This window comes from Geotrypetes seraphini, chromosome 9 (assembly GCF_902459505.1).
Source record: "Geotrypetes seraphini chromosome 9, aGeoSer1.1, whole genome shotgun sequence".
In the NCBI taxonomy this organism is placed as follows: Eukaryota; Metazoa; Chordata; class Amphibia; order Gymnophiona; family Dermophiidae; genus Geotrypetes; species Geotrypetes seraphini.
Window position 1 is genome coordinate 36,233,729 of NC_047092.1, and position 13,655 is coordinate 36,247,383.

The 13,655-nt window shown below is 42.1% G+C and overlaps 1 protein-coding gene across 1 annotated transcript in view; it reads left to right on the top strand.

The window, feature by feature from the left end:
- Positions 1–3,623, top strand: part of ABCD2 (ATP binding cassette subfamily D member 2) — a 91,803-nt gene extending 88,180 nt beyond the window's left edge. The window contains exon 10 of the mRNA XM_033959419.1: positions 1,388–3,623. Coding sequence (XP_033815310.1) covers positions 1,388–1,595 — 208 coding nt within the window. The 3' untranslated portion in view covers positions 1,596–3,623. The remainder of the gene's footprint in view (positions 1–1,387) is intronic.
- Positions 3,624–13,655: the final 10,032 nt, after the last annotated feature.

A 13,655-nucleotide genomic window follows, 5' to 3' on the forward strand; every position in this document is an offset into this window, starting at 1 on the left:
TCCCTTAAATAGTTTGGTGTCATCTGCAAATTTTATTATCTCACACTTCATCCCTGTTTCTAGATCATTTATGAATATATTAAATAACAGCAGCCCGAGCACCGAACCCTGTCCTCCCATTCTCTTCCCCTTCCTTCCTCAGAGATCTGGCGTATCTCTTTTTCCCCTCTCCATTGCCACGGTCCAACATCTTTCTATGATTCCTCACCCTTCTCCTTCCTGGCAGCTGCTCTTGAACTCTTCAGGCCACTGGCAGCACGAGTGAGGTAAACATGCTGCCTTCAACAGCCCAGAAACTTTCTCTCTGCTACTGCTTCCTGCCTATATGGGGACAGGAAGCAGTAGCAGAGGGAAAGCTTCTGGCCCACTGCTGGCACCCTGACGAGCGAAAGAGCAGCTGCAGGGAAGGAGAAGTGTTGGATCCTGTGGGCTGCCTAGAAAGTCTCGGGCCGCCATTGGCTCGTGAACCTTGCAGTGAAGACCTCTGACATTTACCCTTGCATCACCTGGGAAGAAATTTCTTTAGAATTTAAATAAGGATTACGATAAATTTGAGAGCAAAATATTTGATTGAGCAGCATTTAAAATAAGCTTAAAGTCTTTTTTTTTCACTACAGTTAAAGAAAATAGGGGACACCTAAATATAGACATATCAATACCAGGTTTACATTAGTATTCTATAAGGACATTTTGATGTCCAAGTGTCCATATAGAATAGATTCCCATCTTTTGTGGAATTACTCCCATATTGCACAGCTCTATAATCTCTTCCTTTCCTTCAGAAGCTTTTGTCCAAGTTATTCCAATAAAAATATATCACCTTCTATTAATTTTGTTTATTGTATATATAATTTTATAAGAAAAAGAGTCTCAGAATTTAGAATTCTGGGAAAAACCCCCACATGCTTTGAAATGTTCTTTCTTGTATAACATGACGGTGACGGGACTAAATCGCATGAGACAACGGCGCGCCGACAACTGAGCGCAAGGTTGACGGCGCGCCAAAGAAAAGCACTATTTTAAAGGGCTCCGACGGAGGGTGTGGGGGGGAACCCCCTCACTTTACTTAACAGACATTGCGCTGGCGTTGTGGGGGTTTTGGGGTGTTGTAACCCCCCACATTATACTTAAAGCAAAAAGTTCGGTTTCAAGTATAATGAGGGGGGATTACAACCCCCCAAACCCCCCCAACGCTAGCGCGATGTCTGTTAAGTAAAATAGGGGGGTTCCCCATCAACACCCCCCATTGGAACCCTTTAAAATAGTGCTTTTCTTCAGCGCGCCGTCAACCTTGCGCTCAGTTGTCTGCGCTCAATTGTCGGCACGCCGTTGTCTCTCGCGATTTTGTATATGAACTTAACATGACAATCTCAATGTTATCATACAGGAAATATCACACTCATTTACTGCAGTTTGATGGGGAAGGAGGCTGGCATTTTGAGCATTTGGACACCGCTACCCGTTTATCACTAAGTGAAGAAAAGCAACGACTAGAATCACAACTTGCAGGAATTCCTAAAATGCAACAACGACTGAATGAACTTTGCAAAATCCTAGGAGACGACTCAGTGCTTAAAACTATTGAAGAAGAATGAAGATTCAAATGTGCATTACAGTGTCTTTTAATATATATATTTTTTAATTAAAACACTGTGAATATGCTGTATGCATGAAGTGTACAATTTTAACAAAAAGTGAAGCCTGAGCTATACAACTTTAATGTTGTATTAAACTTTATGTTTGGGAGAGTGACTTGTAGCCCATAAGTTAATTAGATGCACATTAGTAACTCTATAGGTAGTTACTACAATGGACATAAATTTCTACCAAACTGTGAATTGCAATAGCTCATTTTCCTCACGAATTACATGAAAAACTGGACAACAACGTCTTGCTTTGAACTGGTTTATACTGTGTACTTTGAAAACCAAACACTGCAATTTGTATATGGTATGCCTGATATATATACAGTATATATACTAGTCTAGCATGTAATTCAAGCACGGAGAAAGGCACGGGCAGGGTCTGAATCGATTGTGTAGCTGCATGGAAAAAAACACAGAGAATATCTCTAGACTCACATAAAGGTCAATCTTCTGCTAGACAGCTGGAATTAGCATGTCTCCTGTCATAGCAAGTGCTGTCAATGCACTGCTCTGTCCGCTAATATGTTCCTGCTTGCAAGAAAAAGGTAAATGGGAAAACTACACGCTCACTGCTCAAATTGTATTTACTGCTTATGTATCATGAATATTCAGGGCCAGTGCAAGGGTACTGGATACCCAAGGTGAACAACCATACAGCCTCCTCCAAATTAACTTTCAGGCCCCTAATCTGCCCCCCTCCAAAATTATCATGCATACTGTATACATCACATACATGCAAACAATGAGGGCAGTTTTCAAGTCATTTATCCAGGTAATGGGCTATTTGAAAATTGCACTACCCACCCTTCCTATCAATAAAATTATTCATTGATAGTTCTTTGAATTTGTGTGGCTGCTAGGATCCATTGTTTTGCTTTGACTGCATCTGTTCTTTGCCACCCCACCCCCCGAAGCTGCTGCCTTAGGCAATGGCTTAGTCTTGCCCAATGGTTGCGCTGACCTGAATATTACTTTCCTTTTGGAGGTCTAGCCTACTGGTTAATACAGTGGCCTACAAATCTGGGGAATTCCCACTATAGCTCCTTGTGACTCTGGGCAAGTCACTTAACCCTCCATTGCTCCAGGTATAAAATAAGCACCTGTATGTGATATGTAAACCACTTGATTGTAACCATGGAAAGGTGGTATTTCAAATCCCATCCCCTTTCCCTTTTCTGTTTTCAGAACGCTCACTGCTAAACAAAAGGTATGGAAAATTTAGTTGAAGGATGAATAAAAACAGAGGAACTATTGGATCAGTATCCAGCTACAACAGTCAGCATGTTTAAATATACTGATTGCATAGTCAAAACTAAATCCTGATTTTTAACACCACCATCCAGATAGTGGTGGTATTGAATATCTGGATAAAGTGGCCAGTGCTGGAACTTATCTGGACAGAGGCACTATTCAGTCTGCTGACCAGATCACTCAGGAAAGCCCTCTCTATCTGTCTTAAGTTATCCAGATAACAAACTGAATATTGCCACTATCCAGATAAGTTCCAGAACGCCTTGGCTCCACCCACATTCCATGGCACTATCTACAGAGAGAGTCTGTAAGGATATTCAAAAGCACTCTCCAAATACTGCAGATACAGCACTTGTCCAGATAGCAGGTGCTGTTATCTGGATAAGTGCTTTTGAACATCAGTTCATATATTTGTCTTCAAAGAATATAAAAAATGTTTGTATTATGTATTTTCAGTTGTAGTCGAAGAGGCAGTCTGTGTGTGATGGTATGGTATTGCAGTAATTTAATGTTCCATAGCATGCAGTTGAATTTGTACATACAAACAAATACTGTATTGAATATGCAAAATTGGAACAGGCTTTTCTTGCAAAATCAGACTTGCCTTGATAACAAAGAAATGGATACAGTTTGCTGGTTCAGAATGCAATCATCTTTTTATCATTTTTTCTGAATTCCTTGGAGGCCTCATTTTAACGGGTCTTGTGAATAAAAAATAATTAGTTATTTGTGTCCCATTTTCTAAATTAATCCTATATACAAATGATTACATTCTTTGCCTAGTGAGTACACCTGACAATTATACATTTCAATGGAATTTTATTGTGTCATAAGCATTAAGTTGTATTTATCAAAATTCATTCAGTGGCACTCATTTCTATTCTGAAACAGAAATTTAGAGATCCAATATGCTGATTACAGTACACAGTGGGTCTGCATTGAAAAAAAAATATAGGGCAAACATCCCTACCTCCTCACACCTCTCCTCCATTCAGGTTAGGTCTTCCTATCTGTAATCCCTGGTAATCCAGCAAGGGTGATAGGGGCAGGAGCAAAGCCCACTTATGCTTGCCTCATGTGGCAGCCTCAGGAAAATGGCTGCTACAAACTCTAGTGGCAGCCTCATGTTATTGTACTGCAAGGCTGCAGAGAGAGGTCTGGGTAGCCTTTCTTAAGGTAGCCACAAGGGATAGGAGGAGTAAGTGGGTTTCGCTCCTGTTCCAACCATCCCCACTGGACCACCAGAGATGGCAGGTAGATATGGGGGGAAGGCGGAGGCCTATCCTGCTTGGAGAAGAAGTGGGGTGTGCTTGGTTGGGGGAATGCAGGAGGGATTGGGACCTGAGGGGGGAGGGGAATTAGGGTGGCTCTGTACTTTCTTTTTTTTTTTTTTTGTTATGAGGGTGCTGGCCAACTTTCAACCAGGAGCCGCATAGCTAAGTTCATGAATTTAGGATAGCTTTTAAGCTATCCTTAATTCACCCACTTAGTACTGTGGGTGCCAGCTCTGAATATTGATGGCATTTGCCTAACTGCTGGCTCCTCCCCATTGCCATCCCCTAAACAACCACTGATTTGCCCACTTTTTTGATGACCAGACAGAGATGATATTCAGTAGCACTACCCAGTTAAGTGTCACCGAATATCATCAGTTGGGTGGCAAGAGCAATTTACACTTCTCCCTCCTTATCCGCGGTTTCCGTATCTACGTATTCGCAATTTTTTGGAAGCTGACTCCGCCCCTTAAAATTACATCATCATTAAAGTTCTTTTTCCTTTTACTGTTCTGATAAAAAATTGTGTTGCTTACCATTCACTCTGAAAATCACTGCTACCATGCTTTCTCCCACAAATTTGCTGCTTCCATGCTTCCCAGTATGCACTGAGAAAAATGCTGCTTCCCAGCATCCATAGAGAAAAAGGCTTCTTCCCAGCATGCCTGCCCTGAAATCGCTGCTTGCATGCCTGCCCCAGAAATCGCTGTAGAAAAGTTATTTGCGATTCCAATAATAAAAACAGAAGGCTTTTTCTAAAAACAACGAATAACATTAAAAAAGTTATTTGCGGTTTTTCTGTATTCGCACCTATGGTCCGCCCGCATCCCCCGCGAATACAGAGGGAGAAGTGTAAATTGTTTTAAATATTGGGCGAGTGGTTGCTGTTTTAGTCCATCTTGGACATATAGAAAAAAAAGTAAACAAGGGGGAGAAGGGGGACACAAAGGTTTGGGTCTCCAGTTCATTCGGAACCAGAACTGGCATCTAGCAACATGAACTCTCAGTTCTCACATACCTAAAAATTGTTTTCCTTATATAATTCTCCCCCGATTATTAACAACATTTCCTGGCCAGAGGCAATGCTTCAGGACTCGTTTTGGAACCCTGCAGTCATATGCCCTAAATCTGTCTTTTGCACAATAGCTAGGACACTAGCGATGTCTAGAAAAACCTGAAGTTGGAAAAACTGTGCAAATTGAAGTTTTTCCTATAAATTTGATTGCACTTGATCTGAAAGTAATTAAAAAAATTTTTTTTTTAAAGCCCATTCTGGGACCCTCAAAGTCGCAGCTCTGTTTTTCTTAAAATTTGCTATTATTTTTGCTTAATCGAGCAAATTTCTTGGTATTATAGTATAACTTTCATGTTTTCACACTCAGTAATGATACATTGATAAAAAGATATTTTATGCTTCTAGTCCATGTAAGTGGTGTGTTAATAATGCACACTATGGCTTGGATTCTCTAACCGGCACTGATTTATTAGGTGCCAGAAAAATACAGTTTAAATGACGTTTTTAATTGAGTTTCCTACCACCACCTAAAAAATTGGCACCAGAATCACACCTCCGTAGGAGCTTTAGGCCGCCTAATGCCACTGTGGACGTGGCTAATGCCGGAAGTGGTGCTAGGCAGCCTAAAGCGCCTATGGCGATGCGATTCACATCAAAGGTAGGCACCGGAAATGTAGGTGTGGAAAACTGTAGCCTACATTTCTGGTGCCTACCTTTGCCGGAGGCGCGATTCTGTATCCGGCGCTGTTGGGTGATTGACATGTGATTGGCTGCTGACAATGTTGCCGGTTACAGAATACGGGCCTATCTGACTTTTTTTTTTTTTTAATTGTTTTATTCGGTTGTACTTGCAGCTTTGGTGTTTTTAGCATGCATTTCACCAGCTGGTTTGCCCCTGACGCAACCATATAGGTGAAATGCGACCATGTCAGGCACATTCTTGTGTTTCTGAGAGTATTTTTAATAAAGGCCTTTCATTTGGATCTTCTTTAGTCTGCTTCTTTGTTTTGCCACACTCAGCAATGATACACTGATAAAAAGACATTTTATGTCAAGTCTGTTTTATTGGAAAAGAACAATAAATTAATACAGAAATAACACTAGACTCTCCAATATGATTATTATAGCAAGTGGGATCAAATTCCTTACAACCCCGCTAATACGGTGTTACAACCAGAAAAGAATAGGAAAAACATTCTCCTGTCATCAAATAATGATAAAAAGACATTTTATGCAAAAAAGTCTAGCAGTATTTTATTAAATGAACTTTCAGTATCTGCACTTTATTGTGGAAAATAACAGAAATTTAACATACTTCACCAATAGCTAAACACCTGGATTGGCCACCGTGAGAACGGGCTACTGGCCCAGTAAGGCTATTCTTAAGTTCTTATGCACATACACTTTGTGTAGTCATCTACCAGTGGTGTTCCAAACACTCAAGCACTCAGCCTGCGATGCTGTTCAACTCCTTGCAACAGGCCTCACACTGCACTCAGTAACTTGACTTATAAATTTAGGGAATAGCTAAAATCTTATTGCATATTTTATACAGTGGTTCTGCTATGCATTGTATGGAACAGGTTTTTTGTAGATTCCCTTATGAGGTGGTTTATACATCTTGAATTACACCAAGAATGAATAAATAACTATGGAAGAAAACAACAAATACTGAATCTCATCTCTTTATAGAATATATTTTCTCCCTTTTTTTCTTGTTTCCACAAAATGAATCTAAGGGATCCTTTTAGTGAAAGTGTGATACATTTTTGCACTTACCACATGTTAAGCTGTGGTAAGGGCAAAGCATCTTCCCTGCATTTAATTCACAGTGCAAAAACTGCATGGACTCACATTCCATGCCTTGGAAGATAACACAAATGTACCCACCCCCACCAACCTTCTCAGCCATGGAATATAGGCCCTAGTGCTGCCCAAAGTGAAAAAAAAAAAAAAAAAGAAGACAGGGTGGCAGCAGCCGTTCAACACCTTCCTGATTCACCCTAGCATTTCTCTTTCTTTCAACCCCCCTCCCTTCCACACATACTTCCAGTACTCATCCAGGGCTTCCCTCATAACTTAGAGAAGCATGGAGCCCCCATCTGAGGATTTCTAAATGGTGCCTATGATTTCTACTAGGAGTACCCACAAACCTACCACTAGGTGGCATCAGCACCATTTTGGAACCTCAAATCAAATGGGGTGGAAATGGGTGGAGATTGCTCCCATTTCATTCTGCTCCCAGGGGTGTCCAATGTCGGTCCTCGAGGGCCGCAGTCCAGTCGGGTTTTCAGGATTTCCCCAATGAATATGCATTGAAAGCAGTGCATGCAAATAGATCTCATGCATATTCATTGGGGAAATCCTGAAAACCCGACTGGATTGCGGCCCTCGAGGACCGACATTGGACACCCCTGTGCTAGACTAATAAAGAACCCCTAGGTGATCCTGAAATAGGGGGTTGGTGAGTCTGCTCAGGGAGGTTAAGTGTAGGAGGCTACAAATGTGGCATATATCGTCTGGGCGTGAATTGGGAAGATATTGAACTGCCATCATGACTCTGCCTTTTTTTTCTACTTTGGACAGCTATTGGACTGCTAGTATGATGGCTTTACTTTATTTATTATTGGGATTTATTGACCACCTTTTTTATAAAGAGACTCATTTAAATGCCAACTCCTGAGGTGGTGTTACCTGCAGCCATGCTACTGGCAGTTTTGACAACTAGTGTATGGTACCAACCCATGTGAGCTGACATGGCCAGGATTGCTGCACTGCCACTTTCTGCCGCTACTCTACACTAAGCAGCTAGTGCTAGTCCACACTAATATCTAACCCACACTAGCTGTTTAAAACAATTTAATAAAAAAGGTCCCTAAATCGTCAAGTGTATTTTTTCTTGTTTCTACCATAAAACAGCAGTTATAATACAACTCACCAAAATCCCCATCAAACATTGTAAACAAATATAGAGAAACACTTCACTGCTTTCCAATCATTTCAATACTATATTACACTTTTTGTCAGTTCTATTAAACTTCCACACTTTATTTTCTCCCTTCATGTTTCTCGCCCCTATCCTTTCTTCTCACTGAAGCGTATGTTCTGCACTTTTTCAGTAACTTAAGAACATAAGTTGCCTCCACTGGGTCAGACCAGAGGTCCATCGCGCCCAGAAGTCCGCTCCCGCGGCGGCCCATCAGGTCTATGACCTGTGAAGTAGTTCCTGACCATTTTTATAACCTACCTCTACTTCTATCTGTACCCCTCAATCCCCTTAACCTTTAGGAACCTATCCAAACCTTCCTTGAACCCCTGTACTGTGTTCTGGCCTATCACAACCTCTGGAAGCGCGTTCCATGTGTCCACCACCCTCTGGGTAAAAAATAACTTCCTGGCATTTGTTTTAAACTTGTCCCCTTTCAGTTTCTCTGAGTGACCCCTAGTACCTGTGGTTCCCCACAGTCTGAAGGATCTGTCCCTGTCTACCTTCTCTATGCCCTTCAGGATCTTGAAGGTTTCCATCATGTCTCCTCTAAGTCTCCGCTTTTCCAGGGAGAACAGCCCCAGCATTTTCAATCTGTCAGCGTATGAATAGTTTTCCATACCTTTTATCAGTTTAGTCGCTCTTCTCTGGACCCCCTCAAGTACTGCCATGTCCTTCTTACAGAATACATTCAAGTACTGCCAATCTGATATTGGTCTTAAGATGAAATTCTGCTTATTCTTTTCATTTCCACTGCTCCGCTGTTAAAGTTCGACCCAGGAGCGTCTCCCAATAAGCATAATATTGCACTGGGGGTTTATCATGCATAAGAAGCAGCCCATATAGTCTAGAAATACAACCCCTCCCACTAGATGCCTCCCACACCTTATCCCAAGCAGTGGAATCTAAAAGAAAGATTAGGTAAAGCTTTTCTTCTAAGAATCTGGCTGTGGGTCTTGATTAAATTTTACATTAAAAACAAATTACAAGATTTACCTGAATTATAGTAGTTTTTTGGAGAGAAAGGCATGTTTTATGTGCGATTTTAAAAAGTCAACGTTGCTTTTCCCCTCCTCTCCCTTCCATTCATCCAATAGTGCAGCAGAGAGTGTGTTTTTGTTTTAATCCGCTGATCTTATTTGCATGTGCGATTTTTTAAGAATGTCTTGGGTTTTTAGATTCGGTATCAAAACGGCTGCGGTAGCAGACCATCGCTTTTTAACACGGGTTTTTGAAAATCCTGGCCTTAGGGCTAGATTCACTAAGCAAACCGATCGTGTACCGATCGGTTTGCGAGCCCTTTGCGACCAGATTTCCCTCCTGTAGTATTCACTAACCTGTGTAGCGATCCGATTCTGGTGCACGCATGCAAATGAGGGGAACTGCATGCAAAGTAAGCAGAGACGCGATTCACTAAACTTTTTTTCGATCTGACTGGGCTCGCAAAAAGCGACTGCTGAGGACCAGTCACTGAAGCCCTTTGCGACTGCCCTGCCTTCTGCCACCCTGCTTTCTAACCTGTCAGCCCCATCTCCTGCAGCCCCAAACGCACCTGCCTGCCCCGAACCCCCTGCCTGCCTGCCCCGATCTCTCCTGCCTGCTTGCCCCGACTCTCCTGCTCTCTGCCGCCCTTCCCCGTAGTGCAAACCCGTGGTTTTAAAGCGGGGCTGCACATCGCAGTGCAGCACCAGCTTTAAACCCGTGGGCTCGCACTGAAGGGAAGGAGGGAAGAGGCTGCTGCTGCCGCCGCATAGTAGCTGGAGAGTCGGGCCCCAAATATGCCTGCCCCGACTGCCTGTGTATGCCCGTGGTTTTAACCCAAAATGGGTTAAACCCACGGGCTCACAAAAGTTTAAAGTAAAAAAAAAGTCATGGCTCGGACGGGTCTGTGCATGCATGTGGATCGCGCTTGCACGATCTGTGCAGGCAGATGGGGGCGTTCCTCCGATCACCCCCATGTGCATATTTTAGGTTAGTGAATTCGTCGGACCTGCCCAAATCGGAAACGGATTGTTCCGATTTGGGCAGGTTAGTGAATCTAGCCCTTAGTAAATTAGGCCCAAAGGGTCTTTAATACTTTCCCTACAGACTCTTTCATCATGAACTTCTGAATTCAACAATTTCAATGCAATGTGATAAAGAAAACTTTGTTAATTGTGGTGAAAAACACTTTCATCAGGCTATGAAGAAAAGTGATGATTTAAAAGGTGTAGTTCACTAGTTAGGCAGATCAAGGGGCGTTGCTCAGTGTTTTTTTCCTGAAGGATGATTAACACACTACTCCTTTTATTGTCTCCTGCTATTCAAAACATCTGGCTAAGGCTTTATTTATTATTTTATACATTTTTAATTGAATTGAACTGACATAATTATTATTATCATTGTGGCATTTTGTATTGTTCCTTAGATCAAGGTGCGTTAAGGTGAATTATTTACAGATGGGAAGTTGGTCCTGCCTAAAGAGCTTATAATCTAAATGGGTACCTTAGGTAATGGGAGAAGTGATTTATCCTAGGTCACAAGGAAGATCAGTGGGAGAAGGAAACATGAGTCCATTCACTAACATTTAATACAAAAAGGAAACCATTAGAACTATCATTACACAATTAAAAGTATCTCAGAACTTTAAAAAAATATATTTTTAGTCCATTTCTAACTCTTTAGTAAATCGGAAACTCATGTCATATGTCTGTCTGCTTAAACCATAGGTCCCTCTTGTTATTTTGGACAGGTGCAGATTTTGTAACTTACATAGCAAGAGGCATGGTTGGGAGGAAAAGCAGAACTACAAGTCATAAAACACCTAGAAATCAGAGAGGTGTAGCTCCACCCAGGGGTGTTAGCTGTATAATAATGGATTCCCCCTTGCTGAGGGGAGTTGTCCCTGAAATGAGTTATTGTATTCTACTAGAACACCCAACCCTTTACCTATGAGTGGAAAACATGCTTTATTATTTCAGAAACCAGAGTTGCAGTAAAGCAATTCTATAAAATGGTGGTACCATAATAATGCCAGTAGTGAGTCTATTCTATAGAGCAGGAGTTCTCAACTCAGTCCTCAGGGCATACCCAGCCAGTCAGATTTTCAGGACATCCACAATGAATATGCAGTGCACAAGGAGGCAGTACATGTTCACTGTGGAAATCCTAACACATGATCCAGTTCTCAGGGCACAGCCAACTAGTCATGAATTGCAACTGTATAGACCAGTGTTCTTCAATGCAAGGCCTTAGGGCCAATGGCGGCCCTTGGAGACCCCTGAGGCAGACCTCATCATTATCATTCTGGCTTTTGTTTCCTGCTACTCTCTGCCTCTCTAACCAAGTTCTTGACAAAAAGGGGGAAGTGGATGGGAGGGTGAGCCACGTGCTTGAAGAACAAAGCATTTCTCAGGTGAAGAGAATGCATTTGGCAATGTCCACCTCCTTGAGGATATGCCCAATAGTTTGAAGAGGGGATGTGGGTGTGGATGTCATTGACACACACTGGTCAGCAGTGTCATGACCTGACATGGGAAAATAGTTGGTGGCCCTCCTTCAGTTCATTTGATCCAAAGTAGCTGTGGCTTAAAATTTAGTGAAGACCACTGATATAGACACTAACGCACACATGTGTTCTTACAGAATAAATGCATGCCTCATTGCACCTAACTCAATATTTACAACAGCTGCATGGCTTGTGTAAATGTTAGTGCCTAGATGCGATATCCACACAGGTCTCTTGTACTATTCTGTACGTTGCCTGTGTAAATGTTGGTCCCACCTATGGCCTACGCATGTGAATACCCCCTAACAATTACATGCTATGGAAGTTGAGTGCTTAATAATAGAATATCATTTAGGTATGATGCTGCCATTTACATGGGATAGGGTTACCAGATTTTATGTATGTAAAATCTCGACTCCTAGACCCACCCCCAGATCCATCCAGTTCCCTGACAAGGTGCCGGGTTTTGAAAAGCCATTTGGATACCCGGACATGCCCTCTAAAAAGAGGACATATCCGGATAAATCTGGACGTCTAGTAACCCTAACATGGGATAAATGTACACTTACCTGTATGAATGGCAGCAGTTTATATGAGGGTTATTTCATAAATAAAGCACACTATTTTTTTTTTAAATTTACATGTTCTATTTTTTTTTCAAGTATTTCTTTACAATCCTTCAATATAGTCTCCCTGCTTTGCAATGATCGAGTCCCAACGTCTGGGAAGCTTCATTATTCCATCCAAGACACCGTTTTTGTTCAGTTGCCGAATGGCTTGGGTACCAGTGGAAAAAAGCTCTACCAGAGATGCAAGACAATGTCCATGCATAGATTGTTTCAACTTTGGAAAAAGGCTGAAGTCTGGTAAACTCATGTCTGGACTGTAGGGAGCATGAGGTAACACCTCCCAACTGTATTCGTGTAGTTTTTCTATGACGACATTCCCTATGTGCAGGTGAGCGTTGTCGTGAAGAATGAGTGGCCCAGCCAAGAACAACTGAGGTTGGATTTTGTGCATTTTTCTGCGATAATACACTGCTGTGACACTTCTTCCACCTGGAACTTTGTAATGATGATGCCTTCATGATCATAAGCAAAAATCATCATTTGTTTGACTTTTGATTGAGCTCGTCAAAATTTTTTTGGCCACGGGGAAGATGGAACTCTCCACTCATCATTGAAAAACTACACAAATATGGCTGGGAGGTGTTACCTCATGCTCCCTACAGTCCAGACATGAGTCCACCAAGCTTTTTTCCGCCGGTACCTGAGCCATTCGGCAACTGAACAAAAAAAGTGTCTTGGATGGAATAATGAAGCTTCCCAGATGTTGGGTCATTGCAAAACAGGGAGACTATATTGAAGGATTGTAAAGAAATACTTAAAAAAAACAACAACAAGTTCTAGAATGAGGGGGGGGGGGGGGGTAATCCAATATCAAGAGTTCCTAACCCACTACTTGGGACACATCCAACCAATCAGGTTTCAGGGGAAAGCAAGCCGAAGTTCCCAGTGGAGTCAGCAATATGGATCCCAGAAACTGTACAGAATCCCATACTCTTGGTCATGGTAAGCGAAGAATACCAATCTGAGACCGAGACCCCATGCCCAAGTCTCCGGAAAGAAACACATGTCTCTCCTATATGAATAAAAACATTACCCTGATATACCTATAAATAGTACAGGAGAAAAGAGCGCTGTGCAAATTTGAAGATGCATGTGTAAAGAACTGAGGAAAAGATACCATCCTTTTTGTGTCAGTCAAATGGCCCGACTGGAAGTCGTCCGAATCAAACAGGCAGTCAAGAAGAAATTAGATGAATCGCCTGGTAGCGCCAAAACGGTACCACCGCCCACATCACCTAAAACGTTTGTGAAGCCTTGGGTAGGCGAAATGGCATGTGCCAAAACTGAAAGCGCTACTCCAAGAGAGGCAGGCAAACCAAGTGCCGATTCGGAGTCCATAGAGAAAATGTAAATATACTCCCAGGTTG